Source organism: Pseudopodoces humilis, chromosome 11 (genome assembly GCF_049639895.1).
Source record: "Pseudopodoces humilis isolate 2021_Gansu_Grassland_sample_001 chromosome 11, ASM4963989v1, whole genome shotgun sequence".
NCBI lineage: Eukaryota > Metazoa > Chordata > Aves > Passeriformes > Paridae > Pseudopodoces > Pseudopodoces humilis.
In genome coordinates this window covers 144,580-166,546 of record NC_142210.1, presented here as the reverse complement: position 1 = coordinate 166,546, position 21,967 = coordinate 144,580, and the positions used below count along the sequence as shown (strand labels likewise).

At 43.2% G+C, this 21,967-nt stretch overlaps 2 protein-coding genes across 18 annotated transcripts in view; one reads left to right on the top strand and one right to left on the bottom strand.

Moving 5' to 3' along the window:
* The window catches only part of PASK (PAS domain containing serine/threonine kinase), a 17,919-nt gene extending 12,284 nt beyond the window's left edge, over nt 1–5,635 (bottom strand). For 8 of the 13 annotated variants that reach the window (XR_015773434.1, XR_015773435.1, XR_015773436.1 and 5 more), the window contains exons 1-6: nt 5,442–5,635; nt 4,465–4,737; nt 3,628–3,863; nt 2,371–2,541; nt 913–1,053; nt 231–365 (exon numbers count right to left, since the gene is read on the bottom strand). Coding sequence is in view for 10 of the 13 variants with exons in the window: in XM_088060897.1 (XP_087917023.1) it covers nt 231–365; nt 913–1,053; nt 2,371–2,541; nt 3,628–3,863; nt 4,465–4,708 (927 nt within the window). In the remaining 3 variants the exon portion in view is untranslated. The remainder of the gene's footprint in view (nt 1–230; nt 366–912; nt 1,054–2,370; nt 2,542–3,627; nt 3,864–4,464; nt 4,738–5,441) is intronic. The other 5 variants (XM_014258390.2, XM_014258391.2, XM_014258392.2 and 2 more) reach the window with 4 other exon arrangements.
* Nucleotides 5,366–21,967, top strand: PPP1R7 (protein phosphatase 1 regulatory subunit 7). Of its 5 annotated transcripts, none has more exons than XM_088060905.1 (11): nt 5,366–5,466; nt 6,479–6,556; nt 6,724–6,846; nt 10,965–11,020; nt 11,951–12,016; nt 12,656–12,786; nt 13,703–13,865; nt 16,942–17,058; nt 18,350–18,454; nt 19,311–19,397; nt 21,578–21,967. In XM_088060905.1, the coding sequence occupies exons 2-11, from the start codon at nt 6,514–6,516 to the stop codon at nt 21,752–21,754; spliced, it is 1,068 nt and encodes a 355-aa protein (XP_087917031.1). In that variant the 5' UTR covers nt 5,366–5,466; nt 6,479–6,513; the 3' UTR covers nt 21,755–21,967. The 5 variants fall into 5 exon arrangements, with proteins under 5 accessions (XP_087917031.1, XP_005529693.1, XP_005529691.1 ...); XM_014258395.2 differs by lacking the exon at nt 5,366–5,466 and adding an exon at nt 5,754–5,819 and having other exon boundaries at nt 6,724–6,831; XM_005529635.2 differs by lacking the exon at nt 5,366–5,466 and adding an exon at nt 5,754–5,819.

Genomic DNA, 21,967 nt, shown 5'->3' with positions numbered 1-21,967 from the left:
GGATTGGAGAAAACTGTCTTTCACCAGGACAGATTCCAGTAAGAGGTCAGGGCATGGTCTCATCCCTAGTTAGGAACTCTTCAGATAGCAGCTCCACAAAAAGGCAGCCTTTTTCCAGGGGCACCAGGCTTCTCTCTTAAAAGGCTTTCTTCTGTTATGCAAGGAGGGAAAACAGCATGCACTCCAAATGGGAAGGCTATGGAAGAATGAAGTTGGTGCTCATACTGTACCTTTGGGATTTTTTTTCCTAGAGGAGGGATCTGCACAGAAGGAATCAGGTCCTTTATGTGGAGTCCAACTACTGCTTCCAATGTTGGGTAGCCATGGAGATGAGCATAAAGGAGGTCACATGATATAATTTTTCCCTGGGGAGGAAAATTTACAGGACTGATAAAATTTTATCTCAATTGTTAATTGAGATATGTCACTCAATGTTTTGACAATGGTTTCTGCAGTTATCTAAGCAATGGCAGGAAATTTCATTCTGCAGTCCTTTGGTAGACATAACTCACTCAGTAAAAGCAGACACAGCATAAAACAATATTGCCATATCACTGTGCAGGGAGCCTGCCCTTTGCCCAGGAGAGGCAGTGGTGTCCAGCGCTCCACACAACTGCTCCTCAGCCAGATGATCCCTTCACAAGGGCATCCATACCCCAAAGTACCAACCCCCTGCCAAAACAACACTGTTCAAGGATAAGCTGTCCCCTGAGGAGAGTGTATTTCTGTGTGGGCTGTCAAACAGGTCAAGGAGATCCACACCTGCATGCACAGCCCTGGTTTCAGGCCCTGCCATGGACATACTCCATGTTCACAAACAGCAACCTGTGCCTGCTCCCTTTCAGACACCTTCCACTCACACACAAACTCTCACAAACTGCAATCTTGTTTGATTGTTAGGAAAACACTTACGTCAACTGTGAAGGAAACACAAGCTGAAAGTCTTTCCACTGGTTCCAGCACAACCACACAATGCTGGGTGTCCTTGCTTCTTATCTGCCTCAACCAGACTGAGACAGGGATCTTCTCATTGAGGTGGCCAACAACATCCACCTTCCCACCAGATTCAGAAATGGAGACATGACTTACTAAGACTTAGAATGAATGCTTACTTAGAATGTATTTCAAACAGAAGTAAGATACTGAGCCAAGATACCTCCTTATCATTATTAGAAAAACTCAATTTATTGACTACTTACTAGTATTTTATGGCAACAAACAGTTTTAATGCAGAGATCAAAATGTCTGAAAATAATACACAAAATGTTGTTACTTTGGTATTGTCTCTCCCCGCCTCAGGAAGTCTAAAGGCATAAAGATTTCAGAATAATAAATATAATACTCTAAAGCCTTGCATTTAGTATGAAATGCCTCTCAGAGATGTCTTATTTAAGGGATGTCCCATGGGGCTAAATGAACAACCCCATTAGTAACACAGTCCTTACTTTCAGCTGCAAAAACAGCAATTTAATTTCTTATGGGAGATTTTTCTCAGATCAGAAAATGTTTATTTATCTTATAGCCTGCAAGGCTCATCCCAAGCCTTTTATGATTTTTATGATCTTGACAGAATGGGTTTATGACTTACACAGTGACTCCTATAAAGTATTTGGAACAGCTTAGAATAAGTGCCTCTGTCAGACATTTAATTTTAATCTCGGGTTTCACTGAATCAAACTTAGATCTTTGTCCCCACCCCATATCCAGCTGAGTATTCAGGAAGACAAGGCTCTGAGATACCGACAATTTCAGTTCAAAAATAGCACCAGAAAGAATATGAACTCATTTACCAAGGGTTCTCTAGTGACAACTCACAACAGCAGCAAAAGAAAATAATGTGGAGATTTTCTCATGCAGTTCTCTTATAAATAACCCCATTCTAGGCAAAATACCAATTCCACTCTTTTGCACTAACTATGGTGTTTTGGCACAGACATTTCACAGTATTTCAATGTCTTCAACCTCTATAATATGCACAATCCAAATTAAGATAATTTATAATATATTTTTAAGGACCAGACAATTGGGTATTTCCACAATAGACTTTTTCCATGTTAAGCAAATTTTTTTTAATCTAATATCGTTTAGGCTCTGATTTGGTCAAGTCACAGTGACTACAGTGTATTGACAGCTGCAAGGTTCTCGTGGGCGTCCCCTTAAATCATCTTCTGCCCTTTGAATTCCCACATCTGTAAACTTTTAAACCAAACAGTCCTGCAAATGACATAATTGCCAAATGACCAAGGAGATTAATATATCAGGAAATTATATACAAAATGTAAAAAAAAAAAATAAACAAAAAAATCCCAAACCAAAGCCTAGAAAACTACTTTATGTGGTGGAGAATATTTCCTTGAACATTTCACATACCACAGTTCCTGAAACCACTGTTGAACATTCAGAAGTTTCTAGGTACTCCTCACCCACTGCTTCCCATGCCTCTTGATCAGATTTGGATATCAAGTGGGACAGCTTTTGACCAATGAGTTCCTGACTACTGAACCCAAGCAACTTGCAAGCTCGGTCATTGGCCACTAGGATCTAGAAAAGAACAGAAAAAAAAAACCAAAAAACCTGAACAAAGAATAAAAGCTGTATGTTTTTTCAAGATATCATCATCTCCTCAGGTTGTTGCTTTAATGTCTTATCCCTTTCTCTTGGTGGAAACAAAATGTTTTTTTGCAATTCTGAGTTCATTATAGATTTTTATTCTAGGACATCCCTTGCCCACATATCTTTTTGGTTAAGAGGTTTTGAGATGTTGCTTTCCTTTTAGGTTTCCTGCTTTCTTTTAACTGTAAACAGTGACATACATGAAGGCAAAGCTACAAAGCTGTATTTGCAAGCAGAACCCAGGCAAGCCACAAAATTGCATCCAAACTCAAAGGTGTGCAGTGATCACACCAGTCACTGGCACACTGGAACCTGTGCAACGGAGCATGTCAGGACTCAGTGTCTTTAAATTGTCAGATCAAGCTAAAAAAATGGCACAGCTCTTTAAAGTTTTCAGGACCCAATTCTAGATTCCTCTCAGGTCAGGAAGAGAGAAATTCTTTCCCTCCCAAAGTAAATGGGAAGTTTACTGGAGTAGATTAACAAATCTTGTGCCACCACAAACACATTTCAGGGTTAGTACTTCACAGAGAGAAGGCCTGAAGCACATTCTGCTCTTTCTTTCTTCCCTCATGTCACTTCACAGCTGCATTCTTATAGAACCATTGAATCACAGAATGGTTTAGGTTGGACAGGACCTTAAAGACTATCCACTTCCACCCCCCTGCTATGGGCAGGGACACCTTCCTCTAGCCCTGGTTGTTCCCAGCCTTATCCAACCCAGCCTAGAGCATTTCCAGGAATGGGGAGTCCACAACCTCCCTGACCTCCTTGAAAAAAGACTCAATACATCCTTGCTTCTGCTATTATTCTGTGTATTTTGCTAACTGCAACCTGCAATGGAAATAAACTCAGTCTTAAGAAGACTACTGAGCTGGAGCAGACTACAAAATGCCTTCATGACACTCTGATTATCCTGCAGATACACAAGAGAAGAACAGTCATTTTAGCCTGCTATCACACAACCTGCACCAGTTATGGGGAGCTTAGTGCTGCAGGTTCTGCTGCAAATACCTCTGTTGTGCTGGCATCCACAGTGAAGATGGCTTGGTTTGGGTTGCGTGCAGCAGCTGGGAGGTGCTGGCTGGATTCCTCCACAGCTGGGGTGTGTAAAAAGGAGCAAGAAGCAGAACTTCCAATGGAAGCAGAAAGAGAGGCAGAATCCCACCGAGCCTGTGAGTTATCAGTTTTGCTGGTACAAATGTTACGAGCTGTCAGAGAAGACAAACAGTAAGAGCTCCACTTCTCCCCTGTGGAAACATAAAGGTCAGCAATGTTGCTGCAACAACAGTGTCAGAGGAATGAATTAAAGAAAAAAAAAAAGCTGTCAACTGAAGCAACCTTCAAGTAATCACAAAATACATACTGCTAGATTTTTAAAGAAACTACAAGAAAATAAAATCAATTAAACTAAAGAAAACATAACCTTATCTTTCTGAATATGGAACACATAAACTTAGTCCATACAACTTGCCAACATTCATAAGTTTTAACCAGAGTAGTTAACTTCTATTTTTCACTTAGCAGTATTTAAAACGGTTTGAAATATCTCAAATTAAAAATGAAACAGTCATTAAATAATTGCAGTAAGAGCTCAAGCCCTTATTAAAAATTGCATTAGTTGGAAGCCACTTAATTAACTGTTCACAGTATATGACATTGAAATATCTGTGCCCACACCAATGTTTTAGGCTGCCAAGTGCCAAGTGATTGTACTACAATTTTCAAAGGTTTTGTGAGCACCTATCTAGTAATGTTTTCCCTATAAGCTCTCCCAGCCTGCAGTAATCCATGGCTCAGGTGTTTACTGAATAAGTCCATCTGGCAGATACTTATTGCTGTTACTTCTACCTTTGAGGAAGGGGAAGATCTGAAACTGCCTGAAGGCTTCATGGGAACTCAGTCTCACAACAGTGTGCTCACCAGGCAGCGATGCTCCAAGCTGACAGAGCCCAGAGAGACGACTTCTCCTGCTTTTGTTGCCACAGGGTAAGGATCTGCTTATCGTATCAGAGTCATTCAAATGAGTAAGGACTAAGCCTGCTGATGGAGAGAGAAGGGCCTCTTCAGAGTGGCAGTAAGCCTCAGCTGCCATGATCACACTCTGGTCACCATCTGCACCATCTGCAACAGAAACAAAGGACACCAGCTCAGGCCCACAGCAGGGACTGACGCTGGCAGGTAAGGATGCATTCCAACCCAAGTCACAACACCGCAAGTGACGGCAAAACGCTCATTGTCGAGCGCTTGTTTGGTCTGTGTGGTTACTACCCACAGGTGACTGCTGACTTAGCATCCCTCTATGGACTATTCACTGAAAAGCTGGATTCGAGGATCCTTCTCGGTCCCTTCCAACTCAGACGATTCTGCAGGATACGTGTGACCGTCGCCACCACATTTCTTTCTGTCAGAGCTGCTGACCACCCAGCCAGCACCCTCTCCCCCTTTCTGCTGGTTTTGAAACCAAAAGCTTTGGGTAATTTGGAAAGTCACTCGCAGTTTTGAATCAGCAAGGGTATCGCGGCCCCCCCCTCCCACCCCGGGTGCCGCCCGGACGCCCTCGGCCAGCGGCCCCCACCGGGACGGTGCAGTCCGATCCCGGCTCCTCAGGGCGGCCCGGAGGGAAGGGCAGGCGGGACTCAGCACAGCCGCGGCACCCAATGAGCAAAGGCGACGTGAGAGCGGTGCCGAGAGGAGCAAATGGGAGCCCAGCGCGGGAGGAGGCAAAACAGCTCGAGGGGCCCAGGCGCTCGTCGCTCCCGCCGGCCTCCCCTCGCCCGCCGCCGCCACACGCGGTACCCCGCGCTCCGCGAGGCAACGCGGCCCACCTGCTCCGGGAGCGGAAAGCTGCAGGTAGAAGGCCCTTCCGCAGGGCAATAGCTATTCCTCTCAAGGGTTTGTAGGCGGAAGAACGAGGCCGAAAGCAGGCGACGGTGGAGGAGGAGTAAGTCCCGACCACTGCCCAGCCCTCCTGCAGAGAACTACAACTCCCAGGAGGCCGGGGGGCGCAGCCGGTGCGCGTGCGCACAGGTGGGCGGCAGGAGGGGCGTTTCCCCGCCTCCTGAGCGCGCCACCTGCGGGCGATTGTCGGCAGCGCCGGGCTGTGATTGGCGGGGCGGCGGCGGAGGCAGTTTCCGGAAGGGGCGGTGGGAGGAGGAGCGATATGGCGGCGGAGAGCGGAGCGGGGCCGCAGGAGATGATGGAGGGTGAGAGCCCGCTGGGGCTGCCGCGGAGGCTGAGGGGGTCGGGGTGGCGCGGCCGGCTGCTCGACCGGCGCCTCCGGGCGGTTCGGCTGCCAGCTGCGCACTGAGAGGGGGCGTGCGGGCCCTCCGCGGTCGTGCAGCCCCCGCGCGTCCAGCCCGAGGGCCACTGGCCGGGGGGCCAGGCCCTGCCGGGAGACCGGTGTGTGTTGCTGCACGCCGTGATGCCCGGCGGCTCCGTGTGCCAGAGGAAGAGAAGGAGTGGGGTTGCGGAGATGGCCGTGACGCAAAAAAAAAATAGATAACAAGAAAGAAACCTTCTGGATGGCGCTGGTTTTCCTTAGTCCCTTGGTGAAACGAGAGCAAATAGAGGGGGGACCAGCGAGGAGCTTCTTGTGGTCCAGGCTCAGGGTGGCCACCGGAGCTGGGTCTCGGTAAACGTGAAGGGATCTGGCAGGTTGTTCTGGGGATACGGTTTCTCTTATCTGTTAGGTTTTTTTATTATTGATACCTTCACTTCTTCGTGTCATTAGTACTATTGTACATGATACTGATTTTTTTTTTTTTTTTTCCTAAAAGCTCTTAAAATGTAATAGTTCTAATTCCATCTCCGTAATCTTTGGAATTGCACTTCATTGATCTAAGAAATTTCCTTTTTCCTCCAGTCTTCTTCCCAGATTGTTGGTTTTAGGAAGATGTGATGGGAGGAAAAAGTGCATCCAAAATCAAAGTAGAAACAAGGGGTAAGAGGCCTTTTATTTTAGACTAAACCTTTCATTTAGTTAACTTAGGATTTCTACTAACTGCCTAGTCGTTTATTTGAATCCTGGTTATTCCATCTGCTTGCTGCTCCTTCCCTGTGCCCCGCTGCTGGAAGAAGCCTAATTCTGCCGTTCTGTGTCTTGTGCAGTTGATAAGCGGATCGAGTCGGAGGAGTCGGGAGACGAGGAGGGGAGGAAGCAGGCGGTTCGCTTGGTGACAGAGCTCAGCCAGCAGAGCCTGCGGGATGAGCAGAACGGTGAGAACTCCGCAGGTACTGTGTCAGCCTCACCGCTGCCTCCAGGAGCCGAGTGCGCAGCCTGCGTCAGCCCCTTGTGCTCCTCGTGGCTGAGTATCCATGGGATTCTGCCCTAGAGCCATCTGCTTGAAATTTCAATAAATTGTAGTGTTGTCGTTGCTAGAATAAAGTTGCCTGCTTTTTATGGAACCATTAATATTAGACCTTTGATTTTTTTTTCTTGTTTATTTACCCATCCTTGTTTCTCTCTGAAATATTTGATATCAAAATGCAAACCATCTTTATTAATTCTCTATTCATCTCTGTTCTATTCTCTATTTTCTTTTATGGAAAATTAGAGATTTTATATGGAAACATGCTGGAAATTTTCATTAGAAGTTATCATGATGAACTTTTCATGATTCTACCTTAGTTAATGTAGTTTTTTGCCTAAAGAATTGCCAGGTTCCTTTGGAAGGCAACAAAGATTATTTCTAGATGGATTGAAGGAACCTGTCCATTTTATTGTGTTAATTTAGAAGTCCTAAGACACCTCAAAATTATATCTTTGAATCCTCTTGGGTTTAAACTCTTCCTCCTGATCTCATTGTTTGTATTAGAACATGGGGCAGAAATATTGACAGACTTTAAAGCCTGTGTTTGATGGAAGGGTTTTCAGTGGCTTGCATGGAACTTGTCAGAGCAGATCCATTTCTGCAGACCTTGTGTGGTGATTTGAGCTGTGCTTTTGGTGCAATCTCAAGTGTAACATCATTCTTTTGACAGAGATGTCCACGTTATTTTTATTGGGATACTGGAAGGGAAATAGTTCTTACAGTGGATCCCTCCTTGTCTTAACCTTGTGCATTGGGATTTGCCAAAGTATTTCTCAAACTAGTGAATTGTTACTAGAATTTTAAATCTCATCTCATAACTAAATGCACTCTATATAGGTTTAATTGTTTATAATTTAATCCCCCTAAATATTAATAAGGAAATGTTCTTCCATAGGCCAGTCATGGTTTTTCAAACCGTGCATCCCAAGCACTATGTAATTGATAGAACCATCTTTGCCTGCCTGGAATCCTGAGTGTTTGCTCAGCTGGCATGATTTAGCTGTGTGTTGGAGGTTATATTTTGCACATTGTTCCCCTGGGAATTCTATGAAAGGAAATACAGAAGTGCTGTACTTTTACTCTAGTGAAAGCAAGAAAAACACATTCAGATTTGTCTGCTGAATTACATTTGTGTACTGTTTAATATAATGACTGTATTGTTACTTTTTCCAAACTGTAAGCATTCAGAAAACTAGGGCAGGAACCAAGCAGAGGAATAATTTTTGAACATTCGAGATATTTTCCACGGCCAGCTTTGAGTTTCTCAGCTGAAAGGAAAATGATGAGTTTTCCACATTTTTTTTTCACAGATGATGTTAAGCAGAAAGAGCTTGAGCAGCTGAAATTTCAAATTCATCATTTAGCTAATTCTCTGAGGAATAGAGCCTTGGGTTAGAAAGCTTATAACTGAGCTATTTATAATATTCTTCATGCATATGCACTTTAAAAGTGTAGTTAGACTTTTTGTTGATTGAAATGCTTGTGGTACTGTGAACTTACGTAACTTGGTAATGACTGTTCCTGCTGTGGGCTTTGGGTTTTCTGAATGGTGGATTTTCTTTCCACCTCTGCAGAGGCATGTGGCTTGCAGACATAGGTTGCACAAAAATTAACTTACAGAACTTCATTGCCAGAGTGATGTTTTTTTTCCCATTGAGAAGTGTGGAGTAAAGCAATTTCCAAGGGAAATTGCAGTCCTGGCTGTAAAGTTCTGGTAGGACGATCAGTTAAGAGTTTTCCTATATCCAGTCAGTTCATAAATAAAATTACATATAAATGACTGTAAATTTGTTAGAACCATTGTTCTCTTCTTTCTCTTGCTTTTTTTTTTTTTTTTTTCTGTTCTTTGAGAGAAAGTGTATTTTAACATTTTCATACCAATACTGATTTGCAGCTGATACCAGATACACAGCTCCCTCAGGCTGCAGTTTGCTTTAGACACAGTGCATGGGCTTTATGACAGTTGGCTTTATTACACAACAGCATGAGTAATAAAGTGCCTGTGTGTTCAGTTTTAAATCTTCCCCTTTATTTATTTTATTGTTAATTTTTAATTTTTTTTTCTTTTATTTTAGCAAGTTCAATGTGCATCCGGTGTGATTTGGTTTTGCAGCTTTGAATTTGAGTGTTCTTTTCCACACTGGCTATCATGAGTGCTCTCACAAAGCCATATGTCAAAATTAAGAGGAGCCTACCCTTTGACAGGCCCCAGAACAGAGTATTTAACACATTACCTAAATCAAGTGTTTGTAAATTAAAACATTCAAGCTTGCTAGCCAAATGAAGCCAAAGAATTTTTTTTTCTTGAATGAGGTTTTTTGCTGAAGATTTATTTTTTTACCCAGTGCGTGATTTGCTTTACTGTTGGACAACTTTAAAGCCTCAAAAGCCTTGAAACTCAGAAAGTTCCATCACCATGAACACTAAGTTGCTGCCAGTATGACTCAATACAAGGGGTATAATTTGGATTTCTTCATTGATATCTCAAATAACTGTAGTTCCAACCCAGGCACTGTTTCTGTGGGCTGTAAATTCAGCAAGACCACTTGTTTGGCTTGGAGCACTTCTCACTGACTTTGCACCCAAGAAACAGGTAAAAGAGGTAGAGCCTTCATAGCAGCAGGATGGGGTATCCCACTCCATTGCTGAAGTGCAGAGCTCCTGATATGGAGCTAAAATGAAAAAAAGCAGGCGTTGCTCACTGTTAATTGCTGACAGGCACATGTACGTGTGTCAATTTTTGGTGGCATTTCTATCTTTCTGTTCAACATCCCCAAGACTACCAGCGCATTTTGCATTCCCAAACTATAATTTATGTTTCCTGCTGATTTGTGCTGTTTAAAAAAAAAATAAATCTAAAATATGAGGATTGTTTTTATAGTCTTAACTTCTGTGAATCAGTTCAGTGAGTCTTTCCTGTTTAAATGTCCAGGCAAGAGCAACAGCCCAAATATAGGAAGGTTAGTGAAGATCTGTGGACCACCAAGCCCTTGGAGTTGGATGGTAGCATTAAAAATGGTGATGCTGGTATTGTTTGTGCCTTCATTACTACTTACAATGCCAAGCATTAGCAGGAGAAACACTCATTAAATAGGAGCACTTGACATTTACAGGGATGTTTTAACCATGCTGGGCTGTGAAAACAGTCACTGCTGCTGGGTTGAGGGAATGAGCTTGCATACATGCAGGAGTAAAATCCCAAAGGCAAAGCCTTTGGGATGTGACTTCAATTAAAGTTGCTTGAGTTTTTGGTAGCACCCAGAGAAGCTTTGCACATGAAGTAGAAAAATCTTGCATGTCATATGTCAGTTTTGCAAAGCTGAATCAGAAATTGGTTCAACCAACACACCATCTCCAACAAATGGGAATGGACATGAATTATTCAGCATGAATTCTCCAGTAAATTTCCCTTCCTCCTGTGCTGTGGTAGAAGCACAGCAAATGCTGTCTTGTTTTCCAGAGCTATAAAAGCATTTCCCAAGGAAATTCATGTAGTGGGATAAACAGTGTTGTCTGGCATAGTAGAGAGTTCAGCCAAAAGGAAGGGAGATCCATGCAAAAGTGTTCACAACGGTGAGATAAAGTGGCAGTGCTAATAAAAAACCCCTGAAGGTTGAGATTGTTGAGATGCTTGGTCATTCCTGGTCATCTCACTAGACAGTTACAATTCCTTCTTGGCAAGGTTTTATTATGTTGTCAGAGAAGCACAGACACTTTGGATGGGGTATCTTTAAAGGGATGATTGAAGGTGTGACAGAAAGGCATCCTGCCCTCTCATGAGCCTGCAGTTTTCAGCAAACACACAGGCAGGTTGGGCAAGGTGCTGATCTGTGTGTCTTTTGCATCTGAGCATGAAATCCTGCTGATAAGGAAGTTTTTTCCATAACGAGTTGTCATGGTTTTAATGAAGCAGGATGTCTGAACTCTGCCTCTCGTGTGTTTCTTCTCCTGAGGAGAATTTGCTCTCTGGATGTTGGCTGTTACCCTGTCTTTGGCTGGCTGGTACAGAAGTTCATAATGTGTTTGCTTCTCCTGCAGGAGATGCAGAGACACCAGTGGACATGGAGACTATTAGCCTGGATCCAGAAGCTGAGGTAAAGGCAGATTTTTGTCCTTAGGGGCTTTATACGGCAGGAAGCAAAGGTAGGCAAAGGCAAGTATTGAAACCTGATTAAAAGATCTAATTCTGGTGCTGGCTACTGTGATCCTCCCCAGAACTGATTCAGAGCCTTTAGACTAGAAGTAGAGGTGTTTCATTTTTTTTCACTAGCTGAAAGATTTTGTTTAGAATTTTAAATTTAGCATAGATGCACTGAAGGTGTGTCTGTGCTGCAAGAGGTATTGCTACAAGCTTCAGAGAGTATGTTCAGTGAGCTGTCTGCTGCTGTGAGCCCTGTGATGTGGAACAGGCACAGTGACTTACCCAGCCCACTGCCTTGGCAACAGCAACCTCGTGAACCTGTTAGCAGCAGAGGGTTTGAGCTGGGGTGGGGAAGTGCTCTGTTTCTCCTTGACTTTCAAAACTGGAGCATCTGGGGCTGAACAGCACAGATGTGAAGTGCCTCAGCTGATTGCCAGTGAAGAATTAACGTTGACAGAACCACTGGTTATTCAAACTGTCAGTGATTTCTGCTCATCTGAGGCCTGGAACTGGAAATGGCAATTTGTGTTCTGGTTAAACCCTAGAAAAGTAGTTAAGAGAACTTTATGCAAAACTTTATTTATGCAAGAATTTTTCTTAATAAATTTCTGAAGATTTCTAATTTTGGTAATGCTCAGGCTTAGGAAAGGGATGTTGCATTTTGCAGGTATTGCATTTGCAGTTGGCAAGTTTAGGCCTTGTGTGTCAGTTGTGTTGGTAAAACCACGTGCTAAACCCATTTTAGAAATGCTCTTGGAAGGGAAGTTTTAATGAGCTACACATTTTGTAAGACTATCATTTCCTTAGAACAAAGTAGCAGGTTGATCTTTAAAGACCAGATTTGTTTTGAAACAACTGCTAAATCTCTCCATTTCTCTTTAAGGATGTTGACTTGAATCATTTCCGAATTGGGAAGATTGAAGGATTTGAGGTGCTCAAGAAAGTGAAGGTAACAGTCCTGGGGAGTAGAGAACGCCTCTGGGAACTGGGGATTTTGTAGATCTAACCTATAAGAGGACAGATAGAAAGTATCTTTTTGGCTGACGTTTAGGGAGTTAATTTTTAGCTGAAGAAGGTCGTGTTCACCTATTTGTCAAGTAGTAACAAAAACCTTGGGATTTTGCAAGTTTGTTTTTGGAAGTGGATGAGAGACAATATGTCAGGGCACATCCTGGACTAGCACAGCAGACTGATCATTGAATAACATGGATGGGAAAGGATCTCTAGAGGTCTCCAGTAAAGCCCTCAAAGCAGGCCCAGTTGGAACATGTTGCTTAAGGCCTTCACCAGTTAATTTTTTGGGTATTTCCAAGGATGGAGATTATGTAGCCTCTCTGGGCTGCTGTTACTGTGTCTGACCATTGTGGTTGAAAGATTTCCTTCTGTAGAATAGAAGTATACCAAGAAAAGACTATTAAAAAAACAAATAAACAAAACCAAACAAGCCATTAACAACCCAACAAATTCCCAGCAAAACTTAATGGGGAAACCCTCTCACACACCTTTTTGTCATTAAGCCAAAAGGCATTATATGCAATCCTTCATATCCATTTTCTTGTTTCTTTTTAAACTTTTCCTCAACAATTAGACTCTGTGTCTCCGTCAAAATTTGATCAAGCACATTGAAAACCTGGAGCAATTGCAGACCTTGCGGGAGCTGGATCTCTATGACAATCAAATTCGGAAGATTGAGAATTTGGAGTCTCTGGTGGAACTTGAGTGAGTCCAGGGGAATCACCAGGATTAGGTTGGGGGTGGTTTGCTACTCACTGTGTTACTCATGCTGTGCTTATTCCAAGCCCCTCTCAGAATTTATTTTGGTGCTCTGTGAAGGATAATATCTACTCTATTGATATTTGACCCGTGCAGTAAATAAGTTCCATTGTCCTGAAACTCCCCAGGGAGAGGCAGCTGGAAATGAAACATGTGCTGTGTAAGGCAGTGAGAATGGCAGGTGGTTGCAGCTTCCACACAGGTGTGGGAGCTCTCAGGCCCCTTTGCTCTTGTAGCAAGAGCTCTGTCTAACAGGTTTTTATTCCTGCAAAAATTACAAGAGATTTCATGTAAGGTTTTTTGGTGGATTTTTTTTCATTTGTTTTGTCTTTGTTTTTTTGTGTTTTCTTTTCTTGAAGAGTGTTGGGGAAGGGGTAAGTACCCTTCCAAGTTTCTGAGTTTCTGGCACTTGCCTGGATCACTCTGGAGGCAGAGGTACATTACAAAACTGTTCCCACTGGGGAAGGACTGGCCCACTTCTCACCATCACAACTGCTTCCTGCCCAGGGGAGCCCTTGACATGGTCCTATCAGAGGCAGATCTTGTAGGCAGGTACCTTTCCCAAGGAAAATGCAGATTGCCTTCCTCCCACCGTGGCAGCTCCATGGCTGGACAAAATAATGGCTGTCTTCTGCATGTGGCAGATGATTTTTGTTTTTGCTAACACACTGAAGAAGTATTTTGAAGGTTTTATTTGTTGTATTTTCTGCTAAAAAGAAATTGCATCCATGACTTTAGCTTCAAGGCCTAGCAAAGGCTTGATCTCTGCAGAGAGGGAGATTCCCCACCAATTGACAGGTGCCTCTTTCAGAATCATTGATGCCTGATGGACTGATGAGACCTTTGGTTTGTTTTACCTCAGGATCCTGGACATCTCCTTTAATGTTCTGCGACACATCGAAGGACTAGATCGGCTTACTCAGCTTAAAAAACTCTTCCTTGTCAACAACAAAATCAGCAAAATTGAAAATTTGAGCAACCTGCAGATGCTACAGATGTTAGAGTTGGGGTCCAACCGAATTCGGGTAGGTTTGCTCTGAGATGTTGGCTGGAGAATTTTCAGCTCTTTGGTGTGATATTGGCATTTTCTGAAAGTGCACTGCATTGACTTTGATTTGCAATTTTGTTGGTTTTTATTGTTCCAGTCATTCACTGTGCTTATTGCATGCTGGAGCCTTTTATTATCCATTAGTGCCTGGCTACTAAATCACCATTTATGAATTTGTCTTTAATGAACTCGTATATCCCCCTACGTGTTTCCTTTCTCATGTTATGGTTTCTTCCTGCTAGACAGCCAAGCCTATCAAAACAGGCAATTGTTTTCTCTTACCTCTCTACAGACTGCTGCTGAGTCCATGAAACCTACTGAAAACAAAATTAGTTTGATTTGCAGGTGCAATTGACTGTCTGCTATGGCAGTCAGTCTTGTTCAGCAAAAAGATTTTCTTGAGGCTTTGCTCTGACATGCCTTTAAAACCTAAAACTTGGTACTGTACTGCTGATGATTGCTTTTGGGTTTTGTTGTTTGTGACTTTTTCAATTTAAAATCTGTGCCACTTACAGGAGAGCAGTTATGAGTAGTCTCTCCTGTCCCTAAGCTATGATTCTCTGTATTTGCTCAGTTCAAAAGAGAATTGGTCAGACAGATGACAAAAAGACTTGCAACATACAAAATAAGCCTTTTTTTAAAGCTTTTTTAATTACATGCTCTTTAGAAAATACTCATAAAAGATGAGTGCATTTCAATCAGTGTGGTGTAAATTGGTGCTGCCCATTTATAGTCTCTGAGAAATTACTTGTTATGCTGAAAGATTAGGAAAAGATCTTTTTCTTTCAGGACTTGTAGAAGAATGCTTGTCTTTGTAGAAAAGAAGGAAACTTCAGTTTTTAAAAAGAGCCTTCTAAGGCAGAAATATGTGCTACTCTTTTGAAGAGGAAATACTTTGCTTTGCTCCTAAAGCTAAACCGGACTGAATTGTTTTCCAGAAATTTCTGCTTTAGAAATGAAATTATTTAGGGGAATAAATCTAGGGTGTGAGAACATCAGCTAGGTCAGATGAGGGATTAGGAACCTCAGAGATTGCATGGGATGGGGGAACAGCAGTTATGGAGAGAAGCACTTGGCTTTTTTCAGAAGCAGAGCAGGCTCAGCACACTGATCCTTACATCACAAAAGTTGTGTTAAGCAAAACTGTACTGTATTCTTGTCCTGCGGTGACAATTCTGTATCTAAACATCATTACCATCTGGGGAAAAAAAGAAATCCAGCTAGGTTTCTGAACTGATACTTAGGCAGTGCATTGTCAATAACGTTGTCAAGCCAAGGAATATCTTTTTAACAATGAGGTTAGATTTATTTTACGTGTGTTTTCTCAGTGTTGAGCCTGAGCATATTAACAGAACAAACAAACAAAAAAAAAACCCCAAAATTGTCACTCTATGGGTAACACAAGCTTCTTAAATTACTTTCTTTTTAGTGTTTTTTTTTTGTTTTTTTTTTCTATTTGTCTGTTAATTCTGTTCTGACTTCTTCAAACAGCAGTGTTCTATGCTTCTAATTGCTTTATTGGAGTGAGTAACCTGTGACTTGGCTTGGCACAAAGAAATCTCATGCTGCCAGGGATACCCAGAACTCCTGGGCTAGTTTTCTCTTGGTCTAGGGTGCCTTGGCTCTATGCTTTAAGCTGGACCTATCCTTAACTCTTTAGGGTACAAGCCTGTGGACTCTTCAGGCAGTGTTCTTGGCTCTGAGGTGCCTGATTGACTTTGCTGTGCATTAAAGCTGCTGCAGCAGGGCTGTTCTTGCCTACTCTTCTGCACACTTAAACCTCTTGGAGTACCCTTATCTTGGAATCCCTCAGGACTTAGCACTTTTTGCTCTGTTTCTTTTGGGGAGCAGAACTTTATGCTTGAGCTGACATATTTAATGCTTTTTTTCTTAAAGTTGGACTGAGGCAGCTATAATGGAAGCACTTCTTTACTTGTTCTTATATTTTTGTCCCCTCATGTCCATCTGTTCCATTTTTCTCCCTGTACTGGGTCATCAGTATTTCCTTCTCAGGGCTGGAGAAGCTGCCAATGAGCAACAAATCTATAATTTTTCTTGCAAGGTCAAGAAAGGGCTAAGTCCTTAGTCTAGAAGGGGGGTGAATGCAATTTTGAGTTGATTAACACTGTCTGTTCAGTCTTCTGGCAGTAGTGGGATAGAGGCTGAAAAGCTTCTTACCTTTCCTGAGCATCCATCATCTTCTTCTTCTTCTTTGTTATTACATGCACAGGTAAACACAGAGTCATGCAAGTGGTGCTAGGACTCAGTGGCCTGGCTCCCCAGCACTACTGATTTGAAATTTTGGCAGGCAAGTAGCATGTGGAAAAGCTGAGATGTCATAGCCTACCTGAGCACAGACACACAGCTCTGGGTGTGTCTGTGTCCATGTTATTGTTTTACTGTGAGCTGAATTCTGGTTGTAAAATCCTTGTCACTTTTAACAGCATTTTGGTTTTTTAATTCAGAGGCCTTTCCCTGAGAAATAAAAATGTTTCCTTTTGTTTGCAGGAGCCTTTTGTAATCTTACCCTTTTCCCTTTTTTTTCCCTGTCTTTGCTCTTCTGTTCCTACTTTCTCCCTTCCTTTGTAATATCCCTGATGCTTCACAAGGATCCTTATTTCCTCTTCCTGAAGGCTGAGCTTGAGCTAAACTGGTACAGTGTCCATATTCTGCCAGGATGTTTAAAAAGTGTACACCACTCAGACTGGTGTGGGTGTGTTCTGCCTGAAACGTGACTGTATAGCCAGTAGTTAAATCTGTTAACACCGACACCCACACACACCTGTGAGACAGTTAACTTTGCTTATGGCACAGGAGCTGAACAACTTACCTCTGTGTTATGCAGTCACTGATGTACAGGACTAAATTTACAAATTGTGTTTTTTTCTTCCCAGATTCTGTTTCTATTCACTAGCGACAGATTTTGTTTGCTTTATAAATGAATATCTTCTACCCAGGATACACCACATGGTTATAATGTGGCTACAAAAGTGACAGCCACATCTACCAGCTGGAGTTTTGCAGTAACACTGTCTCCTCTGGTCGTTTCACAGGTGATAGAAAACATCGACACCTTGGCTAATCTTGACAGTCTGTTCCTTGGAAAGAATAAAATCACCAAGCTCCAGAACCTGGATGCGCTGACAAACCTGACTGTGCTCAGTATACAGGTACTGGTTGTGTTCTGAAAAGCCTCAGTGGCATGAGCCACCCTGTGAGATAGGATCAGCTCTTTTGAATCCCAGAATGCCAGAAAGGTTTCGGTTGGAGGGAACATTAAAGACCATCCTGCTCCACCCCCCAAAATGGGCAGGACACCTTCCACCATCCCAGGTTGTGTCCCAAGATTCCACCTTGGACACTTTAGGGATCCAGGGGCAGCCACAGCTTCTCTGGGCATCCTATGCCCAGGCCTCACCACCCTCACAGAGAAGAATTTCTTCCTAAAATCTAATTTAAACCTGTATTCCTTCAGTTTAAGGCCATTCCCCCTTGTCCTGTCACTGCACACCCTTGTGAAAAATTCCTCTCCGGCCTTCTTGTAAGCCCCCATTAGCAGGTCAGCAGTGTTAGAGTCAAACTCCTGTACTGGAAGGAAGTGTGATATTGTTTGTGTTGTCTTTTTTCATCCTTTCATGCTACTTGAGATTGACAGACACTGATAAAATTATCAAACAAGTATTTGTTTTATACATTTTTCCATATTTTTATGGAAAAAAGAACAGGAAATTACTGTAATCCCCTACTTCCTTCCTGAAACACTGTTTCCTAGAGTGTTACAGTAACACTGGAAGTGTTATGCCAGGTAGTCCTTACAATGACAGTGGTTCAGTGTCACTGCCTTCCTACTGAAGAGGCAGGAAATGTGAACAAGACTGTGCTGAATGCAATCTGTCCTGAATGAGCTTTCAGAAAGCTTCTTCCTTTTAAAAAGGTGGAATAAAAGATAATGCAGCTAATTTTCTTTCACCGAGTCTCCTCCTTATCCATATGACAATTCTTGTGCATTCTAGCATCTGTTAAAGCTGCTGGCAAGACACACTGACTACCTGTTGTGGTACCTGTATGTGCCATTATTCTGCAGGGCATAAAGAATTAGCTACAGCAGAGTGCAGTGTGATTAAGGTGGTGGAACTTCCTCTCTGACCTTCCCACTTGTGAAGAGCTACAAAATGAACTCTATTTGTGCTGTTGTTTAAGACACCAAGCCAAAAAATTTTCAGGCTACAACTTTTGATGGAAAGGTCAGAGTCTGATTTTTGCTGGAGACTGGGACTCCCATGGGACTTCCTGATGCATCAGCAGTGCAGAGATCAAACAGCTGAGCTCACAGCATCAGTCTGGGGCCAAGCAGACTATTTCCCCTTCCCAGGCATACTTTAGAGAAATGGTTTTCCTCCGGGGAGTCACAAGGGTTTGGGTTTGTTTGGAGTGGTACTAAACAGCCTGCTACACTTCCAGAATAACCGTCTGACCAAGATCGAGGGGCTGCAGAGCTTGGTGAATTTGCGGGAGTTGTACCTCAGCCACAATGGCATCGAAGTCATCGAGGGACTGGAGAACAATGTGAGCAGGCTTTTGCTGACTGTGCAACACAATTGTTGCCGTGAGCTGCTTGTGTTAGTGGCTTTTCTAGAAGTTTTTGTTCCTTGCTTTCCCCAGTTAGGTGTGGGTTCCTGAGTCTCTTGAGAGACCACAAATATCCAAGAGTTTGTTTTATGTTAAAGTATCTCGTGTGGGTAAAGATGCTGCAGATATTCTGGAGTAGAATTACTTCCATCACATGGGGAAGGGAGACGTGGTTGAAGCAGTACCCTGGCTGATCCTCAGGGAAAGCTCCTGGACACAGCTGGCTGGCTGCTGCAGCCTTTCAGACAACAGCTTAGTGATGACCATGAGTGCTTTTCAATGGGACAAAACTGGAGCTGGGAGTAAGGCCAGCCATGGCATGCAGCTTGCCTTCCTGTCAGTGTACATGTCTGTCTTTTTGGATGGGATGGGTTTCTTGGAAGCCTGTATCATTTTCATTCTCACCCAGCAAAAGTTTTTCTAAAATTGTTGAGTTTCCTGCTGCTAAGAGTTTGTTCAACTCTGCTGCTCAAGGGGACACTTTGGATCTGATTTTTAATCTTCCTCTTAATGTACTTTGAGGAAAGCTCACTTTTTAGGAGCCCTTGGCTGGCAGCTGCCATCCAGCCAGTAACTGCCTTCATTTTTGTCACATGGCTTCTGGGGGTCAGTAGCCCAGCTTGATTGAGAACAATCTTCCTTGTTCTATATAGGCAGAAAGAGTTGAGCTGAATGTGAGCAGCTGGCAATAATGTGTCTGCTTCTGACAGTTTCCAACTCTGGGCCTGGAAAAAGTGGTACAGAGAAGATGAAAGGAAATCAGATCTAATATTTTTGTGTTTGCTTTGTCTAGAACAAACTCACAATGCTGGACATTGCATGCAACAGAATTAAGAAGATCGAGAATATCAGTCACCTAACAGAGCTCCAGGAGTTCTGGGTAAGCACAAGGCAGAGCTGTTCCCCAAAATGTTCTGTGCAACAGTGGGGGAAACCCTTCTGATGGCCAGCATATGGACATGTGTGCCTTGGAGGGAACTCCCCTAGTTCTGGTGATCAGCTTTAAGATCTTGACAGTCTGCATGGATGGAGTGTGTGGTGGTTTTCCCTAGGAAAGATGCAGAGCTTAAAAATTTCTTTGCCAGCCTTGTGATGAGTGGTAAGAAGCCTGTCTCTGAAATGGGCCCTGCCTTCACGCTCAGGTTGGTTATGAAACAGCCCCACATGTCTTATTTCTGCAGCTCTTCTTTCTCTAAGTGAGAATGACAGACTACCAGGGGAAGCACAGAGCTTGTTCAGAGCAGAGTTCATATGTTTATGGTGTTATAAATATGAAGAAAATTAAACCAACCTCTGGTTCCATTCCTGTGAGGCAAATAACAGCTTAGGTTTGCTTCTGTTTCTTTTTAGTACCCTGAATTGCTGAGCTCTCTAGCTTCCCTAAGTCAGGTCAGGTAATTCAGTGATATCCTATCCTGAAGCAGCAGCACTGTGCCATGTTTGGGAGCTGTGTACAAATGTGCTCATGTGACAAAAAGAAGAAGCTGCAGATGTTCATGAGCTGGCATGTGCTTTAGCTCTTGTAGAATTTCTGCATTCAAGAATAAGAGAATAAGAGCTGTGCTGTACAGTGTCTGTCATTTGGAGCTATTTAAACTCTTTGGCAGATACTGAGATTAAATGAGGAGAAAGCTGCTTCAAATGAAACCCAGCTGGAGTCTGGAGCCCAGGCTCCTTAGATTGTTTTCATCATCTTGCAGTGAGGCTGAGGAGACAGCCAGCAGCGTTACCTGGTCATGTGTGTCTGTAAGGAACTCTTTAAGGAGCAGGACATTTAACATGGCATCTTTTGGGCAGCAGAGGTGAGGCAGGGCAGTGTGTCTGGTGTGGGGCCTGTCCTGAGGCCGTGCAATTCCCTTCTGTCTTCCTCTTTGCTATTGCTCTGCTAATAGGAGGTGTCTGCACTGGTTGCACCTGAAAGGACAGGCCAGAGCTGAACTTGGCGGGATTCCTTTGCAAAAACACTAGGGTGTTTAGAGTTCTTTGTCAGAGCAGAGCACTGGCCAAGACCTGTTAGCTGAGCATGGAAAATGCCCTCCTGGCTTTGTTCCACTTCAACACCATGTTTAAAAAATACTGACTTGTTTGAAAAGGAGCAGGGCAGAATTTTCAATGGAAACCAGTGTTATATCTCCCAAGTTATATTTTTTTCACTGACTGCACAGTTGAAGCTACATAAAAATGTCCTTTAACACCTTAAGTAAACAGAATTCAAAATCCTAGACCCTGTGATAGTCTTCTAGCAGTTTCCCAGTAGCACATCTCCAGTGGAGGGACTGAGACATCTGAAGGTTGAGTGACTTGGCTGAAGTACCATTTTGATGAGCTGTAGCAGAGTGAGACAATCCAGTGAGGGCTTTTTTATGTTTTATATGAAGGTAGCATTGCTGCAGTGACTCCATATCCAAAAGTGAAGGGTGCTGTTGTCTCGAGGTTGAGCAGCATGTGGCCACATTGCAGCTTTGCTTCCTTGTTGGGCAGCTGAAGCACTCATTCCTTTGCAATTGCTAAGCCAACAAAAAGACAGGAGAAGAACCCAAATCAGAGAGCTTGGCATTTCCTCTGGAGTGCAGAAGCAGGTTTTGCAGGGAAATTTATGTAGAGGAGAGAGGAAAATGTTGCTTTTCTTGATGGCTTGGGACATTTTTTAATGTCTCCTGAGAAGTCATAAAAGTAAAGATGGATGTCACAGTGGAAATAAATTATGATATAAACATTTCCAGTCCATAAATGCACAATGGAGTGGGAGATGGTGTAGAGACTGGCTTGGTGCCTTGCAGGCTCTTTCCCAGCACAGTGTTTGGACTGGATCTGGTGTCTGAAGGGTGGAGCATCTGACCAGCATCCAGGACAGTGTAGGGGAAGTTGGTTTTAGTGCTGAGGCCTGGGATGTGAGACAGGAAAGCTCATCTCAGAGGTTCCAGAGGTTCTACTTTGTAGACAAAGTGTTTATGATCCTGTGCAGCAGTGGTGCCCCAGTAGCAGTGACGCAGTACCATGACTGCTTTCCTTTTCTTGGGGGTACCTGTGGGTGTGAATGTGCCTGTGTGTGCTCTGCAGATGAATGACAACCTCATTGAGAGCTGGAGTGACCTGGATGAGCTGAAAGGAGCCAAGAATTTGGAGACTGTATACCTGGAGCGAAACCCCTTGCAGAAGGACCCCCAGTACCGGCGCAAAATCATGCTGGCCCTCCCAACTGTCCGGCAGATCGATGCCACATTCGTTCGATTCTGATGCTCTTGCTGCCCTCTCTCCCCTGCCCTCCTCCAAGAAATGTCCCAGCAGGGTTTTTTATCCACTCACCATTCCCCAGGTCTTCAGTACACTGACACTTACAGGGCAAACAGTCAAAAAAAACCACTGAAACCAGGTCTCGTGTACAATGCACTCATTGTTTTTGAAATGTTATTATTATTATTATTATTATTATTAAATCTTGACACAAGA

What these genes read in the sequence shown, in the direction of transcription:
- PPP1R7 (XM_088060905.1), top strand. Translation starts at nt 6,514, where the DNA reads ATGGGAGGAAAAAGTGCATCCAAAATCAAAGTAGAAACAAGGG. An exon ending in TGGGGTCCAACCGAATTCGG is followed by an intron (nt 13,866 to 16,941) that starts GTAGGTTTGCTC and finishes GTCGTTTCACAG; the next exon opens with GTGATAGAAAACATCGACAC. An exon ending in CAGAGCTCCAGGAGTTCTGG is followed by an intron (nt 19,398 to 21,577) that starts GTAAGCACAAGG and finishes TGTGCTCTGCAG; the next exon opens with ATGAATGACAACCTCATTGA.